Consider the following 21428-nt stretch of genomic DNA (forward strand, 5'->3'; position numbering starts at 1 on the left):
CTCGTACTAGCTGAATTAAAGCCATCCCCAAAAGCTGACAGCTATGCCAACATAGACAACCAAAATGAATTTATTTTCACATTTAACCTATGCTAGATTTTCTTTTTTGATTTTGATTTTTGATTTGAATTTGATAAACGTCCTCTGAAGATGTTTACAGACCCTAATTGAGCTGACGACGATCATCAGGCATCCCAAAACTAACCAGGTACTAAACCTAATTTGTCTATATGAGGTACTGTCCTGCCGAATGATGGCAACACGGGTCCATCAATATTCGCTCAGCGGTCTTGTCCGGCTATTGAGGAATATAGTTTCCGGAATACGTTCTGGGACATTCAACAGCAATTTGTTTTCCGTGGTTGTAAAAATGAAGGTCTAGGGGGCGGGTAGGTAATATGATGGTGAGTACAGAATAGATGTTTATACGTCAAGATCAGGCATTAACTTAGCCCATACAAGCCACCAGATAATGGACAGCTGTTATTGAGCGCACGGGACTCAACGATGTTACGACGTTGACCAGGATTGAAAGTTATATTCTGCTAACATTTTCTATAAAGATATACAGTGCCACGCATGTATGTCCTATTTGATACCTAGTCTTCCTAATTCGTGCGCGCACACGGACAGGCTGAGCGGAGTAGTAACCTATATATTTTAAACTACACGACCATGTAAGGCCTTCTTCTTACAAGTAGTCTAATGGTAAGCAACCAATCTAAGTCAAATGTCCCGTAAACTATGAGAATTTATTTCGATTTACTTTTGTAATTCTGAACTAAGAATTATAGCAGATGCCATTAGTGGCAAATTTTAAGAGAACAATAATATATACCACTTCCTAGCTTTTGAAATTACTCTTTTTTTTTTTTTAATAATAGCCTTTTTTTTTGCTATAATAGCTTACTAAATTTGAAGTACTTCCCGTAAACAATTGTACGACTTTTGCTCTTCTATAGCTGTCAGCTGATATAAAGTCTTTATTGGGGTATGGTTCAGTTTGTGCCCAAGTTAGGTTTTAAAGTAGGCGTTACAGATGATATTTCGTCGTCGCTATATTTGGCTGTTATATAATATCTTTTCGCTACCAATAGCGGCTAAGTCATCCATTGTCTAAGAAGGGGCAGAACACAAACAACTCGGCTGGTGATAATTAAAACAACAATAGGCAGTTAGGCAGAGAACTTTTGTGAAGTTCAACATCTACAACTGGATGAAAGCGTCATGAAGACAAAACTAACTGACTGTTGTTTCGCTTGTTTAGAATCAATGTTGGGCGTACACCCAAAATAGTCTTTGGACTCTTTACGTACGACTGAACACGCGAAAGCTTTTGTGTACAGTATAGAGGACTTGATATATGGTTCTCTAAGTAAATCGTTCTACAAAGCGATTTTTTCCACAGAACTATGAGAGCGGAAGGGTACTCGAGAGCGAATTTGAACCTCTGACAAATTGGCTAAGCCTTCCGATTTCACAGGTAGAATTTTCCATACAATTTATCCTCATTCTTTGTCTTATATATCGATATTCAGACAGTGAAGTTTATTTCGAAATAGATAACGGGCTTCATAGATCTAAAATGACAGTCAATAGTTATATGACTGCTGTGCATATCCTAGCACGATCGCTTGCCGTCCATCTCCCTTCAAAAGTACCTTCAGATACTTCTCGTCAATCCTAGGTAGCCTAGCCAGGCGGGATGCGTGCTTCAATTCTAAAACGCCATTATTGATATCGTGACACAATCAAAACTATAGAGTTCAAAACTCCCGTGCTTGTTTCGTAGCTCTTCGATCTAGACGACTTGCTTTGTCCTCTTCATGTTTTTCGCAATCTGGCCAAACAGCTTGCAGAGATCCTTAACGTAAACACTACTTTAAATAAGTAAGTAAACTAAACAACAAATGTAAAAAAGATGTGTTTAGATGCTTTTCGTACAAAAGAGTTTAAGTCGACTTCAACCTATATTGCTACTTCAGGGATTTCGAGAGAATAAAGTTTATCAACAAATGAATTTAACGCGAAATAGTAGTTTTGGCAAAAGCAAAACTAATTATCCGTTCATTCGATCTTCGTCAACGTAGAAGTAGCCTTTTTGCACAGTGCTTTATGTTTATCCGTCGCTCAGTGTACATAATAAGGCTTTCAATATTTGAACTAATACAATTTTTGACACGCACTATTCAAGCCTTGAAGCTGATATAACTTCAACAACGAAAAAGGGTGTTGTATTGGAGTAGGACATTTTAGATACGTCTTACCTGATTTGAATTGTTCGAGGCACCTTTGCTGTAATGAAACAAGAAAATGATTAAGATAGTTCATAGATTAGAACGATCTAGTTCATGTTACGAAAACAGTGATATCTAGCTCCCTTATTTAAGGCGTGAAACAGTACCTGAAGGGCTGTCACGCACCTGCCGGCGTCACAGTGTATCGGAGCTTGAAAGAAGGGCTATGATCATAACCCACAACAACACGCTAGAACGAACTGTAGGAGATTTTATAAATTCATTAGCCCGATAGAGGCTTGTCAATTGCATGCGGACGCTTGCCGATGAAGGCGCCTGTTTATAGATTTAATGTAGTTTGTGTTCATACGAAGTGCAGTGACCTTCGTTTTGTACAGTGCCACATAGGAGACAGTGGACAATGAGTGGCACCAGATCCAGCCCTCTACAACTGTTACGTTTGGCAAAGTAGAACAGCCACTCGTAACGATCAAGAAGTCAAGAAAAACTTTTGGCCGGATTAAAAGGTCCACGTGGCCTGTGTACAAACTTGAGAACGTCTTCGAAAAAGAAGTCATAAACAGATAAGGCACTATTTGTGCAGGAGACGCCTGCGAATACTATGAGAAGATCGAGTACCTGCAATAATAGAACTGCCTCTTATATCTACTGACAATAACGGCAACACGGACAACGTAACAATAAAGGCAGGGATGAGGGCGAAGTCGTTTATTCCTTTAAGCTTAACTGCTATAGAATGCAGGGTAAACTTAAATCACCATGTATCAGTAAGCAGAGACGATCTTCCAGACGAGCTTTGTATGTATTGCAGGCTATCGTATTATTATCATTATAAAAAACTACAATAAGTAACAAAGAAGTTCATAGCTTTTTTTTCTTGTATATTCGTCATTATTTTCAATCTTTTCAAGCACCAGGTGGTTAAGTGTAGACAAGACGTTTGCTGTTATACGACGTGCCTTGTTGTCAAAGCACTGCCACGCTACGCGTGCGCGCGCGGTTCACTCATGCTTAGGTTTCTTTAGGTTAGGTTTAGGTTAGGAAAATTGACTATAGATTACAGGGATCTATGGCCTATGTTGTGCATAGATGGACGATTCGTGACGGAATAGCGAGAGGCGCTAGTGGCAAAGATTACTGATAGTCAGTCATTTTCAGACTGCTTCTAATATAGCGATGCTTACGGAATAGGCTGTCATGTCTTAGCGGTCCAAATTCAGTACTATTCGTCTCGCGAAAGATTTGCCTTATCCTGTGAAGCTGCAAAATACCTATCATGCAGCATGAATATGGATACTGACAAGTACTGCTGAAATAACAACTATGCTCATATAATAGATACGTGTTATATCGGCGAAATCCAAACTGTGTATATTCTTTTTAATACAGAGACACCTATTTCCGCTTGATTGGGTACCTGGCTGGACGGTTCTCGCTAGCGTTGCTGATTATTCGCGTCATGCTTGTTGTCAGCTCCAACCAATTCCGAGGCTTTTATAAGCTGACGAAGGCTTGCCTTCACGAACAAGCGTTGATTCGCTAATATTGCTACAACGAAGTCACAAACCGCCTGTAACCAATCTAGAGAATCTGACCTCAATAAACCGACCTAAATACATGTACGTTTGGCTTCTTGATTCGTCGACTCGAGGCTAAATTCAGCGTATAACACCATTGAATTATAGTCGAATTGTGTACGAACGTTTCGTGAATAGCTACGATTTACGCAAAAATCAACACCAGGAACAATCATTGACCCAGAAGGACAGTCGTCGTGGAAAATCCCAAAGCTACAGGTGGTGACTATGATTTGAGTGTTGTATCTAGTGAAGGGGACATCGTACCGCTATATTTCCTACGGAAGGGCATGTCCACTAAAAAAAAAAAAAGGGTTTTTTCAAATATTCTAAACAATTGTGCACGGCCACTAGGTGGCGTATTGCTTATAGGAGCAGGTTAGTACGTGCCACACAGTGGCAGTACGTGAGCAAATATTGGAGTAAGGCCTTACGGTTTCTCATAGATCTAATTGGAGTCTGCTAGCGTGGTCGATTTCTACTCTCGTAACGCGTTTCGACTCTCACTACTGAGAAGACGTTCAAGAATTTGCCTAGCGATATTTCGGTGATCGTTCCAGATTCCCAATTCAAACTATATGGAATAAAGCCATCATTCAAACCGACAAGAACCTTTCATCTGTGTAAATTGGTACGGAATGGATACTTATGAATGGAAAATATCGTAACTGACTCAATATATAGTTGTCGGACAAAGTCATTCGAAGAATGGCATCTTCATCCATCTTCCGAGCCTCTGATCACCCTGTTGATGCAAATTACGCCTTTGTTTAATGTATGAGCTACTCGTATAGCCCCCACAATTGTCTTATTATATTGTTCCTTTGTCAGTAAAGGTGGTGAATCATCAACTTTGCTATTGCGGATAGTATTGACCTAAATAATTCCAACAGCTGCGAACAGCTTGTTAATGGATAAAGGTAATAAATATCTATTTATATGACAATTACTCTCTGAGTTTCTAAGATTATGATAGCTTTATATATATATATACATATATACACCAATGAAATTGTTCTTAGCTTGAAATATACATGCTCATCAGCGCACAATCAAGACAAAGAACAACCGAACTGGCCATTGATGAACGGTATCGACGTTAACGGTAAAGAATAACATGGCAAATCTGGATTTGTGTTTCTTGAAGGGCCCTCAGCATTACTGTGACAGCAACGGGCAACTGTGCTTGCTCCACGCCGTAGTTGCTATTGTCATGATGGGCTATCAATGCTTTGGCAATTATATGCGCCGTCCACCCCGTTTATCCAACCGCTATACTTAGATAGTTTATTCTACGCAGTAAGTCGCATCAGTCAATCTATGGTTCAGTTAGACAAATACCGCGATTATCTAATATAGTTTGAATATTGTTTTATATCCGAGCGACAGGCACCATTGGACTTCACTGTCCTTATTTGTAATCACCTAATAGGCCAAGATTAACGTGATGCAAACAATAGTACTGAAGCACTCGATATTATTTCTTAATTTATTAAATGTTCCGATGGCTAAATAATAAAATATTCGAATTTCAAAATAGGTACAATTTGAGCCCTAGGTATTATAATGTTCGTAATGTGCCTATTTGTCAACGAAACGGTCAAGTTTAGTATTTTGAAATAAATCAATTATTTGCAATAAGTTAGAAGTAGCTATCACAAAACCTGACGCTTTGTGTCGCACCTTCAGCCTGACGTTTAATTGACTAACACAAGTATATTTTACTTAAAATTGAGTGTTTTTATGTAGCATTTGTAAAATGGAATTTTTTTCTTTTTAATTTAAAATTACTTCTTCTATCATTTTATATGCGTTTAGGATTGTATTCACTATCGTGCTTCAGCTTAATCCGTACATGGCTGTCTTCTAAGCGTAGCCTAACACGTTTCCTTTGCAATCTATGAACATAGTTGGGGGTATTATGAAGCCTAATATTGCGATTTATAAAAAAAAGAAACAGTGATATTTGCATATGAAGAAAGCCCAGCTCGACTCATATCAAAACATATAAGGTAACACATAACACAATAGCCCAAATTCTCATTCTGAGCTGGGGCAATCCCACAAAAGATAATGTCGCTAAACATCCTAATTCCGAGACATCAATTACTGTAGTAAGGTTAGAAAAAAGACGCGCACTTTTGCTCGATTCAAATGATTGAACCAAAACCTTGTACTTATGTTGAGCTGTGTGTTTTAATACGCAATATAGAGAGATCTCTTCTCCATGGACCTTTTTCTCAGCTGTTTTCTCTCTGTTTAATTTTTGCCGTGAGCAAATGTGCTTAAGTTACGAAAAAATTCAGAGTGTGCATCATTGGAAACTTCAAGTACTCTTTAGAGGCTAAGGAATTAGCGATAGCATGTCCTAGTATTTAATGACATGGATGTATGTTTAGATTTTTTGATCGTCCAAAATAACTCGGAAACATAACGTCGTACTGGAATCCACTGGAATACTAAAATATTAGAACATAACATGTTATGATAAAGGCGAAGTTTCATCTCTGCAGACACTCCTGGACCTTTGCTCAACATTACGCTTGGCCAGGAGGTCATTATGCAAGAACCTTTGTTCTACGAGTCGAGAAGATTACTCAATATATGCATCGTATCCCTGAGAGATTTAAATTGTGGGAAAAGCGTAATGGAAAAACCGTACTAAAAATAAAGCCTGTCTCAAAAGTCTCAGCCTCGTTCGAGCCTCAACGGTGGCTTTCAATTGAAGGATGCACAGCATAGAACGTAATATCCTACACATGGATCAACCACAAGCCCATTTGTTTGCACTATAGTAGATATTTACGTGTGATAATCTGGGCCATTGTTTGATTGCGATTCCAAATACGCTGATCTAATATGTCTTGTTCAACTATACTATGCGAAAAAAAAAAAAAAAAAAAAAAAAATATTTTAAAATATTTTTTAAATCTTAGATATCTAACGATACGTAAATTATGTTTAACATCTCATATTATTTACACAACAGTGGATGTCGCACTATGAGAAAAATGCGAAGTAGTAGGTGGCAGTATTTTTGAAAAAAATTTTAAAAAATTTTATCAAAAAAACTTGATTAAACATTGCAACGAATGCTTTATTTCTATGTTGCCTGTATAGATATTTATGAAAAATATAAGCCGTTTTAGTGACGTATATGCTTAGTTTGGGGCTATAAAATCAGTTTGGGCCAAGATACAGATTGAATTGACAAATTTTATAAAAATGCTACACAGTATCAAGCATGAAACAATCAAAAACACATTAGACTTAAAAGTATTGTACTTTATGCATACGAAAGAAACGACTCCACTCATAGGGCTATTTGTCGGATCGAATTAGGTTACAAGCTTTTCAAGAGTGAGGGATAAAATGAAGCAAAAATCGACTTATGTATTTTCGCTTCACACAAATATCGTGTTTTTTTTGTGTTAATTGGCATAGTTCCGGTCCATCTAGTGTGCATCGCTATTTGAGCAATCGCAAATCAAGCATTGCCGCAAAACGGAAAGAAAACTGTATAAGTTGTAGTACAACTCACAGCCGAACGCGTATGAACTCGACGAACGGTATCGGCGCATACGGGACAGTAACTTCTACGTCGAAAGAATTAGCGCGCCAAGGCAGCTTTCCGTCTTGTAGATGGAAAATAACTGCAGGCCATGTGCCTTTCGCAACACGCTCCGCGTCGCTTCAGCCCTACAACTGAGAAAATGAGTCTGCAAAGCTGTCAGTGCTCTCGATGCCACGTTTATGTTATGTGCGCCGAAGAACTAAAAGTTGAAACTTTCAAATAATGTTTTTAACGAGTGGCATACGACCAATCATCACTTTAAAAACAAACTAGGCGTTCGGTAAGCAGCTCTATTCCACCGAACAAACTCTCACTTAGGACGAAAGTGGAGTGCGCACGTCGACGCCTCTCAACACCAACATACCGTATTGTACCAAAGACGCCGCTCCGCTCGGGCAGTAGAAGATTGAAAGCGACAAAACTTATTGGAAACTGACAGAAAATTAATATAATCTTTTTTTCTAAAATAGATTATATGTTTTTTCTTTAGAGAATCTAGCTGGATATTCAGAATAAGAATACGATGTCTAAAGCGAGTCGCACCTTAACGGATGTAGCTACACATATATATATATATATTGTTTCTATCGCAGCACCGATTGCTCTTTAGAGACATTGAGTATCGGTAGATGTTAATATCGTATTCAACAAATAATAGTTATAGCCGTCCTATAGGAAGACAAACAAATAGGAGATCAATTCTCATTTAATACTTGTCAGCCCTTTGGCACAATCTATCCTAAAGTGGCCAGAACTAGCACCCATGTTCCGTTAATGAATAATTTGATTCTGTCTTCTTCTAGAATTGTTTTTGTTTGAGTCAATCTCATATAATAGTAAAGCTGTCAGGACATACACACTTCGTAATGTTTTTGTTTTGTACGTTATCGGTAATAGCCCTATCCGTCTCGTTAATTCTTTCAGGAATCAAACCTAGTTGTTGGGTTTTCACTTGCCCGTTGCTATAATGATAGTTATAGTACTTAAGCGATTGTTCTGTTTCTAACAGTGGGCCAACGGCGTTTCGGGAGACAGAACCATAATGCATACCTATCATGTACAGGGTACGTGCATGTATCAGTGATGGGTAACGATAATGCGTTTTCAAACTGATACTTCATTTTCTATAAACATTTTGCGATTTCCTTCAGTGAAAGCATGCCATATCTATAATTACGGGATGTCGAAAGTTTGTTGGTGATGGAGAGTCTCCATCTCGCACTTATTAAATCAATAGGAGGTGTGCATATTATTGCAAAAAATACCCGATCTAACTGATAACAAGTGTGCTACGCAGATATGTCAACTCTTTATTGTATTCATTTGCGTATCTTCTATTACCACCTGTTAGAAGAGGTTTGGCTCATTCTGTGCATATATACATATGTATTGCACCCGAATTGGGACAAGCTTTGATAGGCTGTTTGTCGAGACGGAGATCCGCTCATCGAGCATTTTTGATATATGAGAAAAGCCTGTTTTTTTTTTTGTTTCTAGGACAACGCCACAAGTTTATTGTGGTGGAAAACAATGGATCGTTTTGGCATCACGAACGGAAGTGACTGTCCAATTTGTACGTGGTAAACAAACGTCGATTATGATCAATAACTTACCTTTTTTTAAGCCGAATCCAACGGTGTACATTATTGCCAGTTTTATGCGGCTTCTGAAAAGTTCGAAGAGGATTTCCATGAGGTAAACCAGAAGATGCTCTATAGACTTTTGGTTTATGAGACTCAAAATTGACCAAAATACTTCAAGTTGCCAGTTTTGAAATATTTATACAGAAAATCATAACTGTTTTGGCAAAAAAAAAAAAAAAAAGGCAAAATAGCCAATTGTTGTCTAGCAACGTTGCAACCGTTAATCATTTGAAAGCTTTTTCTCCTGCTGTCAGCCTAACATTTACTCCAGTTAGAATTTTTCGTTTGTGGCGTATTTATGCAACAATTTAACAAGTTTATACCTATCAATATTATTTATACGGTTATCATTAGAAAGTTATTCGAGGCTCAAAGAAGGCATAGTCTTAAAATGATTACTGAGTTGTTTAGTAATCGAACTGACCAGATACAGCAGCGATCTACACACTGTATAACTACAATCGTAAGGAATAACTTCTCTCATGTATGCAACTTTCCTTGAAATATCTCTATTTATTTAGAAAGCATACGTCGAAATCCCATCTTGGGCGCCACACCCTCGTACAATATGGAGACATATTGTAACGGCCATGAAAATAAATAATAATTCAGTCGATAGTTGTCCTTTTAACTCTTGGTTGTGGGAAATGGGAGCAGGCATCAGACGTGAAACTCACGATCCCAGGCCAGATCGTCAACATTCAAGTAAAAGGTTAGGTGAATGGAAGCGACTATATACCGTATAAAGTCGCTAGGTCTGGACCGTAAATATTCCATAGAGGGAAGATGTTGGAGACGTACTATGAACAGACAAAAACACGACCGCGTCTACACCAAGGACCAGGCGGGAAATATGGTGAGTAGGATACGAATCTGATAGGATATCCTGAGTACGACGGCAGTAACCTCATGGTAGATACGCTTGTACTGCATAGGTGCAGTAACAATGGCTGAGTGTAGTGGCTAACAAAATAAATAATAAATAAGCGTTTCTTCGGACCCAGCTAGCGGTTACCGCTAGCCGATATGGTCCCTGTCTTCGGCCTAATTCTTAATTAAAGCATATTTATACATCTGCCTTACCTATAGCATGGTTTGCTTAAGGTACGCTTGCGAACCATTTTATCTACGATATATGGGCTCAAAGGTGACCTAGTCGACATATTATCCGCATACGTAGACGTACGATCAAGGATCTGCCAGTGAGTGTAAACGAAGAAAGATTCACATTTTTGCTTTTACCAATGACCTTACACGCATTAAAAAAGGTAACTCAACACGAGACTTGTCTGGACTAGCAAACCGAAGGGCATACTAGAAAACTGTGCCTGCCCTGAAGTATATTTTACATGTACGCAGTGTATGTGTGCATTGATCTACCTCAGCCTGGCTTAGTGTATTCCCGACAGAGCCTGGCGCGCCTGATGGTTGACCTTCTAGCCAAGCAAATTTTTCGGCTTGAACTGTACTCGTCAGTAAGAGGTCGATCCGTCTGAGTTGTGGCAGAAGGAACTTCATTTGTTGCCTTGGATGGAACATTTAAAGAGTCCAATCGCAGGCTGATTTTCTAGACCGAAAACAAAACGATACGCAAACTAGCAAGAAACAAGCAAGTTACATGTATCAATATGATAAAATAATATTGCACGTACCTGGTTAACGTAGCTGGGACGCTAATGAATGCTTTTGATACTTTGAGGATTTCAACAAAATTCACTCTATTTGCCGTAAAGCAGTCCACTAATCTTCCATCGATTTTGTCCACCGGTGACCCAGCGTACTTCGGGAGGTTGTGCAATCGGCTAAGCATCTACATTGGATATTTTCTTGCCTGCGGGAAGATTTGGCTATTCAAAAACTAATTAAAATTGGCCTACATCGCATGGGCGAACTTTAATAGCTTTATTGTTTCTCTCAAAACCCTGTCTTGGAATAACTAGGAGCAATGCTGCAACTTGGGTCCAAGTAAAAAGAACAATAGAGATAAACAAATCTTTTCAGGAGAGCAGTATATGTGTTTCAGAATTTTATTTGTTTATTTCGTCATATTTTAGCAAGTTTTCTAAACAAGCGCTTTAAACAAATTTCAATTTCTACAGATTTTATAGTGTACGGGATCTCGACCTTTGAGGGCTTATGATTATCAGTATCACATTAAAAGGTACAGAATATATACATACGTAGATGTAGCTTACGCCAGGGGCAGCCAGGAGAGGCGCGCAGGCTGTGTAAACAGCACGCGTAATCAGGGTCCGATTAAACTATATCGATTATAGGCATACGTAATTACAGCTCATTTTCAAGCGGCTCAGGATAGGGGCTCAGGGCGTGTAAATCATACGCAATCTTACGATCCGAATACTGCGTCTGCATAGAGCTCCTAAAGTCTTCCAAAGGATACCCGAATTTTTTTTGCTGCAATGAAATCTTAAAGGCGCTGAGATGCTGAGGAACAGAATGTGAGCGACAAGAGGCAGAAGCAACAATAGCAACTATAACTTCCGCAGGACTGGAATATAATAGCTGCGGCGTCACCAAATCTCTATAGGGACAAGTGAGAAAAGTCAACATTTGAAAGGGGATCATTGGAAAAGGCGGAGAAAGAAGGCGGGAAGACTCGAAGTAAACGATAAGAGGGTGGATTTAACGGACGTGGGCCCGAGAAGGCAAAGGTAGGACCGACAGGGAATCCAACTCAGCTATCTTCTACGTTGAAACATGCGCAAACCGTCGGCGGCCAACAAGGCCCACAACCGCTCTCCCGCAAAGTTTAACTTCTAGAAAAGACATTCATGTTTTATGTCTAGGTAGATGATCCCTTCGGCATTACAGTGGTGCGTTGGCAACAACAAAAGCATCTTTTTTTGCAAAGAAAGCGTTTTGTTTTTGTATCGCAGGTTTGTGTCCTTGTACAACTTAATAATAAGGGTTATAGGCACGGCTGTACTTCTCGGTAATCGGATCACCGACTCCGCTGTTTAACTTGTTCGCCATTTTTCTTCTGAATCACATTAGTAAAACGGTTTAAGTTAGCTTTAAAACGGTGTCAAAATGAACTGATGCTTTTGGAGGCTTGTTAGATGATTAAAAACCTATAGCCGGGTGCAATTTATTTCCAATTCGTTTTGTTATCGTATCTGCCTGTCATAAACATTTTCTATTTCTAATAGAGAGTAGCCTTTTCTGTGATACACGATCGGTGATGGATACCTATTAATTAATATATGTTTGGTGACTGGCTAAATTGGTTCAGCAACCTATAAGCATGTTTATCTGTACTGCTTATATTATGATGTTACTAATTATAAAGCATATTATATGTGTGTTTTCTTTCGTAAACATTAAGTCCTATTCATTGCACGAGACAACCTACTCGAGCCTACTTCTAGCGCGGTATATCCGTGATCCTAATTGCTAGGTACGGTACCCATACGCTAATGTGTATTAATAGTTAAGCTAATAGTGAGTCCTGATTTGTATCTATCGAAATCCTCGCTATCTTTTCTTTCTACGATTATCTGTCAATTTGACCAGGTCTAGGAGATGTACAAACAGACTCTGTCGAAACTAGCATGAACTAACGGCCCTAACAAGAGTTGTGTATAGCTACATAGAACAACATCAGAGATTATTAAACGATAATATAGATAGGCCAATTTACTTTGTTCAAATGCATCATATATAGGTAGTAATAATAACATAACGCAGTAGCAATTCTATGATGGGTTTGTGTATCTTTTGTTCTAAGGGGCACATTTAACTTTCAACCGATGCATAGCAATGTGTGATGAGAACAGGCATATAAATGGTGTATCCGCCATGATGCAATAGTAATGGGTTTGCTTGCTAATTTTTAGAAAATTTTAGGTGGTATAGATTTTTGCATTGCGCGCAGATTTACATTGTTCTGCATTTGCAGCCAGCCGTCTTAGGCAATGCATAACAGCAGTATCAAATGTAAAAACCGGAAATGTTTATTTAAGCAAATAAATTATACGACAACAGTGGGCCGTGTTAACTCCAAACGGCGGGCAACAGAGCTTCTGTACGTGATGGAAATCGTGAACAGCCACGAATAAGAGGGTGCAGTAACACTGGGTGTATATTGACCAGCGCTTCTTTCCCCGCCTGATTAAAGCTTAAAATATAAAATGCATAAAAACAATTTTTATTTTTTAAACTATGGTCTTGGAACGGTGCTAGCTAATGAAAACGTTAAGTAGGTTAATCGATCGCAATCCTGCACTCCCGAAGTGACAAGCTAATCAATTATATATGTTTACCGTTGCAATGAATATTCCTACAATTAAAAAAGCAGGTCTAGTGATTTGATCCAACTTTGCTCGGTTGGACTGTTGTTGTAAACTTCCAAGTAAATTAAATTCTACTTAATGTGGCTGAGGCTGCGCTGAAGTTTAAAGGATAAGAGGGCATCGTTACTCACTCGTATGCGTGCCTTCAACGCGCCACTTATCGCCGTGTCCTTTACAACAAACATCAATAGTGATACAGATAACCCTAGCAACGAAGCCTGTCTTTCTGTAGCTTCGTCTTCCGGAATGCTCTGCACATGACTCATCTCAAACGCCGGTGCAGCCTGTTTTCGGCTAGTATCGCCTGAATATCAGGCGACTGAAATCGACAGAGGGGAAACTCTGCATAATTTTATCCGGCTTTCATCTGGAATGAACACTCTTAATAGGGGTGCGTACATTGTCTTACTAAGCCACGAAACAAACACGACGATTAGAATAGATAATGATCAGGTCGAACCTGTTGGTTCCGACTAATTCTATTTGTGGGAAGCCGTTGGCCTGAAAGATAGGGAATATAACTTCTAGTTCACCTTACCCATACTTTAATTCAAAGATTCACATGACTCCCTGCTAAATACGAGGTGTGTTATGCTTGAAATATAATAGAGTCGACGTAAATGTATCACATAATCGAGGCCAACGTGCAAATCTTTGTTATAGATCCTCTTTAGTCAGAAGTGAATTTGGACATTTATATTGTAGATTAAAAAAAAAACAAAAAAAACAAAAAAAAACGTGTTCGCATACGGCCAAACGATGGACTGTAATATGCATACAAATACAAGTTCTAAATTTCGATGCTTGCGTTGAACCAGACTAAGTCGTCTCTTCTGCCTCTGCTAATATACGTGATCTGTTATGTGCGAGCGACGGCGTGTCGATCGGCAGAGACGTGTGACTTCGGCTACCGAATCTGGGGAGTTATTAGTGCAAGCTTACCACTTATATATACGCATTATGGATAAACAACAGAAAATCTTTAGAAAGCAACAATTCCATTGCATCGATTGTAAATGATTGGTACCGGCACCTTTTTTAATTCTTGATCAGGTATTTTCAACGCTTAACGGGATGTCACCAGTAGATTTGCAGTTTCACTACTACTATCTTCATTTTTCATTTGAAGTATATCTGTACGCTGTTCCTAGTAATGATTTAGAATAGATGCCTAATGTAAAACATATAAACAAGCTTTAATAACGTAAACATGACGGATGTGATTAGTCTCTCGTCATCGTTTGACAACACGTTAAGGCCTTCAATACCAGCTGGATTAAAGAACTGATATATATTTGTGTTGTAGGCATAGCCTTAATCATTGGGGAAATTTCTGAACGTAAAAGACTATATATGCAATAGTAAGATTGTTAAACGAAATGAAAAGGAAGGATTGGGCAAGAAATATACCTAACTTAATCGCTTAAGTTGAGCGTCTACGTAGCCTATCGTAATTACGCGGTTGCCAGAAACATGGATAAACATGCGGTTACACGGTCGCCGGCAAAAATTTTCACCCTTCATTGGCAACTTGTAGTAATGAGTGACCTATGCAGCAGAAGTAACGAGATTGCTTTACGTTCTATCACTAAGTACGCTTATGGTAGCCATTTGAACGGTGTTACCCAGGCAGATATCTGATGACGTAAGGCGACAGGTGATGCTGACAAACGAAGTGCGGTGCACGGTCCACCTGTACTTTGAAGTACCTCGCCAACTGATAATATAATAAAGATGTCTTGTTTGCGTACTGTTAATCAAGCTGTGAAATGCTCTTAGCTTAATTAACCTTGGTTTATTACATTGCAGTGAATGAAATTACGAAAAAATGCTAGACGTACCATATTCTTAAAATTCTATATTTAGATCTGAGAGGACAGCAGTATTAGACGCGGTAACGGAAACGGCAGAGAGGAAATTCGATGAAATACCTGCAGAATTCAGAACGAGCCTTTCGGATCTGAAACTCGTATAGAAATTTATTCAGTATTTACGTCCACTTGTTCAGAAAAGCCATCATTTCTATAATTGTGCATGCAACTATTTTGTGTATAGGCTCCAGTAGCATACCATGCTACGGTTGATTCGTACCGTCTAAATCATTGCTACAACAGCCTAGCATCTTTTACCGAGCCAAACAGAAATGTACTTCGCTATTTATAGTATTATGATACCGGCTTAACTGCCAGCGTCGGAGACGACTTGTACACTGTGCAAGGTAGTCGATGTACAAAGTACGGTTCTCGTTAGCCTAGGGCGGTAACTATTGGCTAAAAAGCACTTCATATCTCTGTAAATGATGATAAAATTCTATTGTTAAGGTTACATAGGCATATAATGTAACTCGTTGCAAACAGAGCGCAGCTACTGCTAGAAAGGGCAGGCAACTAATACAAGCCATAACACCGGTCTAATGCTGTCTAGATCTAACTGTACATGTTCAACTAATAATAACAAATAGATAAAGCACGCCTTAGGGCTTTCGTAACACGCCCTGATCGGATTAGCCCGAGGTGGTTGGTGTTACCAGAAACTCTGTTCTCGGCTAGTGATTGCTCTGCCTAGACTGCCTCTAAGAATAACATGGGTCAGATGTACGTTTGTACCTGTAATGAAACGCGTGGATTGCACGAGACACAAACAGTTGGTACGTATACGGCTGAAGGCGCATAAGGCGCAATACTCACTGGCCGTCCAATCAGTTTTAGCACTCACTGATAAGTGTATGTGTATAAAGCGCGTATACATGAGCGTACGTACATCATATGTAGTATCTACGATGCCATCGGACGCAAACCAAAACAGGACAGAAAAATAACATTAATATTTAATGTTTTATTTCTTCTGATCAGCATTTGAATGTTATGGGCAGTTTCAAATAGGCCAGCCACGGTTTAACACTTATATATATATATATAAGTGTTATATATCTATATATATATATATATATATATATATATAGGTACGTTTCGGAAAATCGGCCAAACCAAAAACCAAAAAGAGGTTTGCTTTACGAAGTCATGTCGTCATGCTGCATTGTTGCGTCTTATGTTTGCCGGGTAAATTCTATTAACTGCAACAGCAGCGGCTGCACTCTTTGTTAAAGCGTCCTTTCATTCGATATCGTCCTGTGATAATCTTATCATGTAAAATGGCTTTTCCTGATATCAGGTAACGCAATGAGCCGCGCATTTTACATACGACTCTTACGTCAGAGTCGTGACATACGTGATCCTTACGATATCCATACTGATATGTAGAAACAAACGAATTTTCCAATCTGTCCCTCTAATTGTTTTTTAAAAGTCTATACCTAGTTTTATAAAGATTTTGCTGTTGTTGGAAATTGTCACGACATAAGTTATCCAGAGTATTCCAGTACCAGTCTAATACGTTTTGCTTAATCGCTCGAAAGTAGAGGTATCGCCCTAAGTTCCCAGTATTACTAGTGATATTGTCAGTCTTTACAACGCATCTGTCTTCATATAGCTCCCATTTAAAGTGATTTTTTTTGCAACTTGAGACTGCTCTACCGAAGGACATGGAAACCAGATTCGTCTTGATCTACAAAACGATGATAATTATTTTCTGCCCCACAGATAGGAAAGCTGATTTGAGGGTTCTAAGTCAGTACCTTTTCAGTCATTGTGTAAATACGGCGGTCGAGACGGAACTACTTGTACAAATGCATCTTTAATACATAGTAGACCCTCTTCGTTAGCTATGTCATGGGTAGCAAACGCTTACCATTTTTGGACTAATGGGGTCCAATTGACTAAAGTTATACCAGCTCGCGATGTGCCACTTATCCGTTGTGAGTAAGGCAATGAATTCAATCAGCTTAAAAGCAAAATGCGTAGAATACGAGATGCAAAAGAAAAGTGCGGCAATAACAGGGCGAGCGCCGTCTGAGATTTCAGCCCCCCTCGTTGCTTGGATCACGTTTTACAAAACGTAATAGATTATTTTTTGTTACTTTCTGCATATCGCAGCACGTAGTGTGGTCCGCCCTCTAGCCGAAGTTACTGCAAACACAGAAGGAAGTAATTTTTGCAATGACGAGTTCAGCGAATGCTCGAAGTGCTCGATTACTTGGGCACGTCGAGGACTCTATTCAGTCATCCGGCAGGAGAGCTGTTGCCGAGGCTAAGTCTGTTGAGGAAGCTGAATGATTGATTCGGGTGATGAGCGACACGCAGATATCAAACCAGATAACGAAATACCAACATGATTTAACTACTTCATAGCTTCTTTACCATATCAATCCTTTAAATGTGCGTAGAAGCACATTGACGATAACTACCCATGCATAGACGCTGCCTTTGTTATGTTGGCCATATCGAACGCGTTGTCTCCAGAATTCGCATCGATACCCCATCGTATTTTGGCTCAATGAACGATTGTATGTCTTTAGAACTATCTCGCGAACTTTTACGCGGTTTATTTCATCTAACATTTTCTCCTGCATATCCTAATCTGCGCCTTTATGTTTCGAGTTTGACGATCGGCATCACTATCAGGCAAACAATCATATGGCTGGCTTTTGGCACGAAGCAAACCGTGTGTCTAGGCCCGGGTTCGAATCCAGACCATACCGTGTCCTCAATACGCGAATTAGCAGGCAAATACGTTACCAGCTAAACTTACAAGAACTTAGAACTTGTGCTACTCTGCTCGGAGCAACAACTTTCGTTGCTATCTATAACCATTAGATGTTAAGAAATTTTTTTTTGCAAGTCGCTCGTGTAGTGCCTGTATTCATTATATTTGGACAGATCGTATACTTCTAACAATGAGCGCCAATTAGTTTTCAGAATGTTGTTTTAAGAACTGCCCGTTTTATATTGTATATAGTTAACTGCTGTGGGCTTAAATAAGCTCGATCAAGCGAAACGTGCCACATGATATCTTCTACACAAACATTATTGATTGAGTGATCTTTAATCTATCTTAACGTATCTAATTTTCATTCTGAACGCTGAGTCTGTCGGCCTCGGACAAATAACAGCAGCTCAATCTATCGGCAACGAGCGCCAGCGGGCAAAACAGTAAACGAACACCTCCCTCGTCAATAACTTCACTGGGTCTTCTCTCCGGTTCAGTTTATATGTAGGTGCGTTAACAGTCGCGTGGAACTTGATGAAGGACTTGTCACTACAAGTGTCATCAAATAAATACAAAGATTTCTGACTCAACTACTGGATGCGAGTTGCATAAATTTAGCTTTTTGCGTAAATCCGTCACTACCCCTTGTTTTATACGACGGGGTATGATACATCACAGTAATATCGGGGAGCTTATTTTACAGGGTCGTTCGACACTTATATAGATAATGATATATCTTACACGACAAGCATTATTAAATGATCATTAAGTGTCAAGCAATGCTTAACGCCAGTCGGAAAACGTAACTAAATAAAGCCTTTACACATAAAAATACAGCCTTTTTTTATGTCTGAACCTGTTGCTATAATAACTGTAACTAACACAAGCAACAGCCTACGAATTACTATCGAAATTTGTCTACAGCATAATCAGACTTTCCTGAAATATCAGATAGAACCATATGTATACTTCTTTCGTTTTCACACGTTCTACGCCTCGCCAATGTTTGTTTGGTCACCGGTGCCAACCTAAGTGATCATACGTAGCAGAGTTTTTATTTTATATTGATGTGGCGATGCCAATCAAAAATGATTATACTTATAGTTAAAACTGGATTTCTTATATGGAAAATTCGCCTACCCATACGTGCAATAGTGTTTGAGGAAGGACGAGCTGCCAAATAAGCGTCCCTTGCCAAATACCCGTTGTCGTTTTGAACTGGATAAAATAGACACAATTCGTACCTACGAAATAGCTTTCTAGAACCGTTTATACGGTAAAATGGTCGGCACTCTTATAGAAATCCTCCTTAGTCTTGATGACTGTTATCAAAATGTCGGTACGGAATGACACGTTACGAGCTATTTATTTAGCAAGCTGAGCACCTTGCTATTGACTTGGGCACGTACGCGGTACTACGTCCGTTGAATGCAAGAGCCCTTAGCAACTATCTAATTTAAAACTCAACGTGTTGTTATTGAGACAAGTTATTCCAAAATGACAGATATATAGCGATCCAAAGAGTGCGACCCACTCTGATCTGGCTTGTTTAATAACATAGCCCCAGTAGATAAATGTCGGTCTATATAAGTTTGAACAGGTCGACTCTCGCTGAAATTAATATATCAAAACTCATTATCGAATTGTAAGTAACCAGCTACGTGGAAGATAGTTTATCCGGAGAATATCGAAACGAAAGAGTAGATAAATAGGAATATTGTAAAGTGTAATTTATTTAGCCTTAGGGTGATTGTCTCGGAGTTGGTTCCATTGGCGGGTATGCCAAGCAACATCTTCTTATTGTCCGAGCGCCTATACACTAAAGCGATACCGATAAAATTTTGCTACCTAAAACAAGTTAAAAATACTTGAAGAAAAGCACAGCAGCAAACTGAACTAAAAATCTTTCTCAACAACTACCACTTCCGACCATCTTCCAACATGCATTTAACATCTTTTAAATCTATCATGTTTATATACTTTACTATGCAACTATTTAATTCGATGAGGCCATTGTTAGTACAAACATGCTCGCAGACCTATGTGCTAACTAACTCTCATAAACCAATCGGATGTCGTAGGTGCTTGTCTGTTTAAGGCCCACTGAGGGTTATCGCAGAACTGGTAAATAGCTCAGCCCGCTAAACGTTATTGTGGTAAACGCATCATTACAAAATAGGTAAAAGCCCAATGTCTCAAGCCGAGCCACTTATGATATTAGCCCGCACAGGTCAGGATAAAACCAAAAAGCAGTTGAACAGCCAACGGAGGGCCTTCGACCCTTGTTTATCCCTCCGAACTGTCTGACTAATTTTGAACTTGCGCCTGCTCCGCTGGAACTTGGGACAAGAAGCAAGTGAGCTTGAGTAACTTTCGATAATATTCCTTAGGATATCTCACTCATTAGGGCCCATCTCAACTACTTAGTTGCACTCGGCTTAATTTAAGGTGTACAAATAGACGATTTGCATATTTGTTCTGATTGTTTAGGAACTCATTCTATTAGGATAGGGTAATAGATTGTATTAATGCTATCGTTTTTTTGAGAGATGGGCCGCTTTTCCTGAAAGGTAGTTGCTGAATAAAACTTGGCCGTGCAACGTTCTTGTAATGAAGTGTATAATATCAACGAACCGCAAGAGTAGATCAATGAAAATTCTTTCTTATACTTTTACTATTTCAGTAGCAGTAGTAATAATAATAATAATAATAACAAGGTGAATGGTCGCTTTCAGGCCAATAAGGATTTGGATGAGTGGAGCAACTCAACGGTGGTGGTAGTCCCTCTACCGGAGGTTCAGTCAATGAGCCTTTGTCTGAACTCAACGGAGCGACAAAGCAATGTAAACTTTACTCCGTATCCCATCGATGCTAACGGTGAAGGAAATAGTCTGACAGCGCGATCCTGCCCGCGTGACTGGGACGGCTTTCTATGCTGGCCGCAGACGCTGCCCGAGCAGATAGTTCTGCAGAGATGTCCTACCCTCAGGAGGCCAGACGCCATCGGGGTAACAGTGTCGCAGGTCGACAAGGTTGCCGGTGAGTGATCATGACATTAGCGAAAAAAATTTCGATAAGGAGCACTTCTATATGATGAATCCCCCCTTATATTTTACAGCTGTAAATGCAGAAATCTATTCCGCGGACAACTTTTATCTTTAAACGAAGTTCCTGTTAGATTCGAGAACATTTCCAAAGTAGTTAGCGACGAGGTCTCATTTTGAGTTTAGTATCTACTTCTGTGCAAGCGGATCCGATAATCGGGGTCGTAACGTGTTAGCGAAGACGGTCTTTGTGAGTATACGGACATAATCGCATATCAGTCGCATTGTTTTGGATCGCCTTGGTGCGACCGCTCAGGTATCGAGGCGGCGTGTGAGGCCGCTGCGGTACTTTTCAACTATATACATCGAAAACTGCAGTGTGGGTAACGATTGCGAACTATGCATTTTAAATAA

At 39.4% G+C, this 21428-nt stretch overlaps 1 protein-coding gene across 10 annotated transcripts in view; it reads left to right on the forward strand.

The window, feature by feature from the left end:
* LOC111266310 (secretin receptor) overlaps positions 1–21428 on the forward strand; it is a 166282-nt gene that overhangs the window by 25827 nt on the left and 119027 nt on the right. For all 10 annotated transcript variants that reach the window (XM_086970862.1, XM_022843687.2, XM_022843688.2 and 7 more), the window contains exon 2: positions 20706–21009. In XM_086970862.1, the coding sequence (XP_086826988.1) occupies positions 20706–21009 (304 nt within the window). The remainder of the gene's footprint in view (positions 1–20705; positions 21010–21428) is intronic.

The sequence above is a fragment of the Varroa jacobsoni genome, unplaced genomic scaffold (assembly GCF_002532875.2).
Source record: "Varroa jacobsoni isolate VJ856 unplaced genomic scaffold, vjacob_1.0 scaffold_1070, whole genome shotgun sequence".
NCBI classification, from domain to species: Eukaryota; Metazoa; Arthropoda; class Arachnida; order Mesostigmata; family Varroidae; genus Varroa; species Varroa jacobsoni.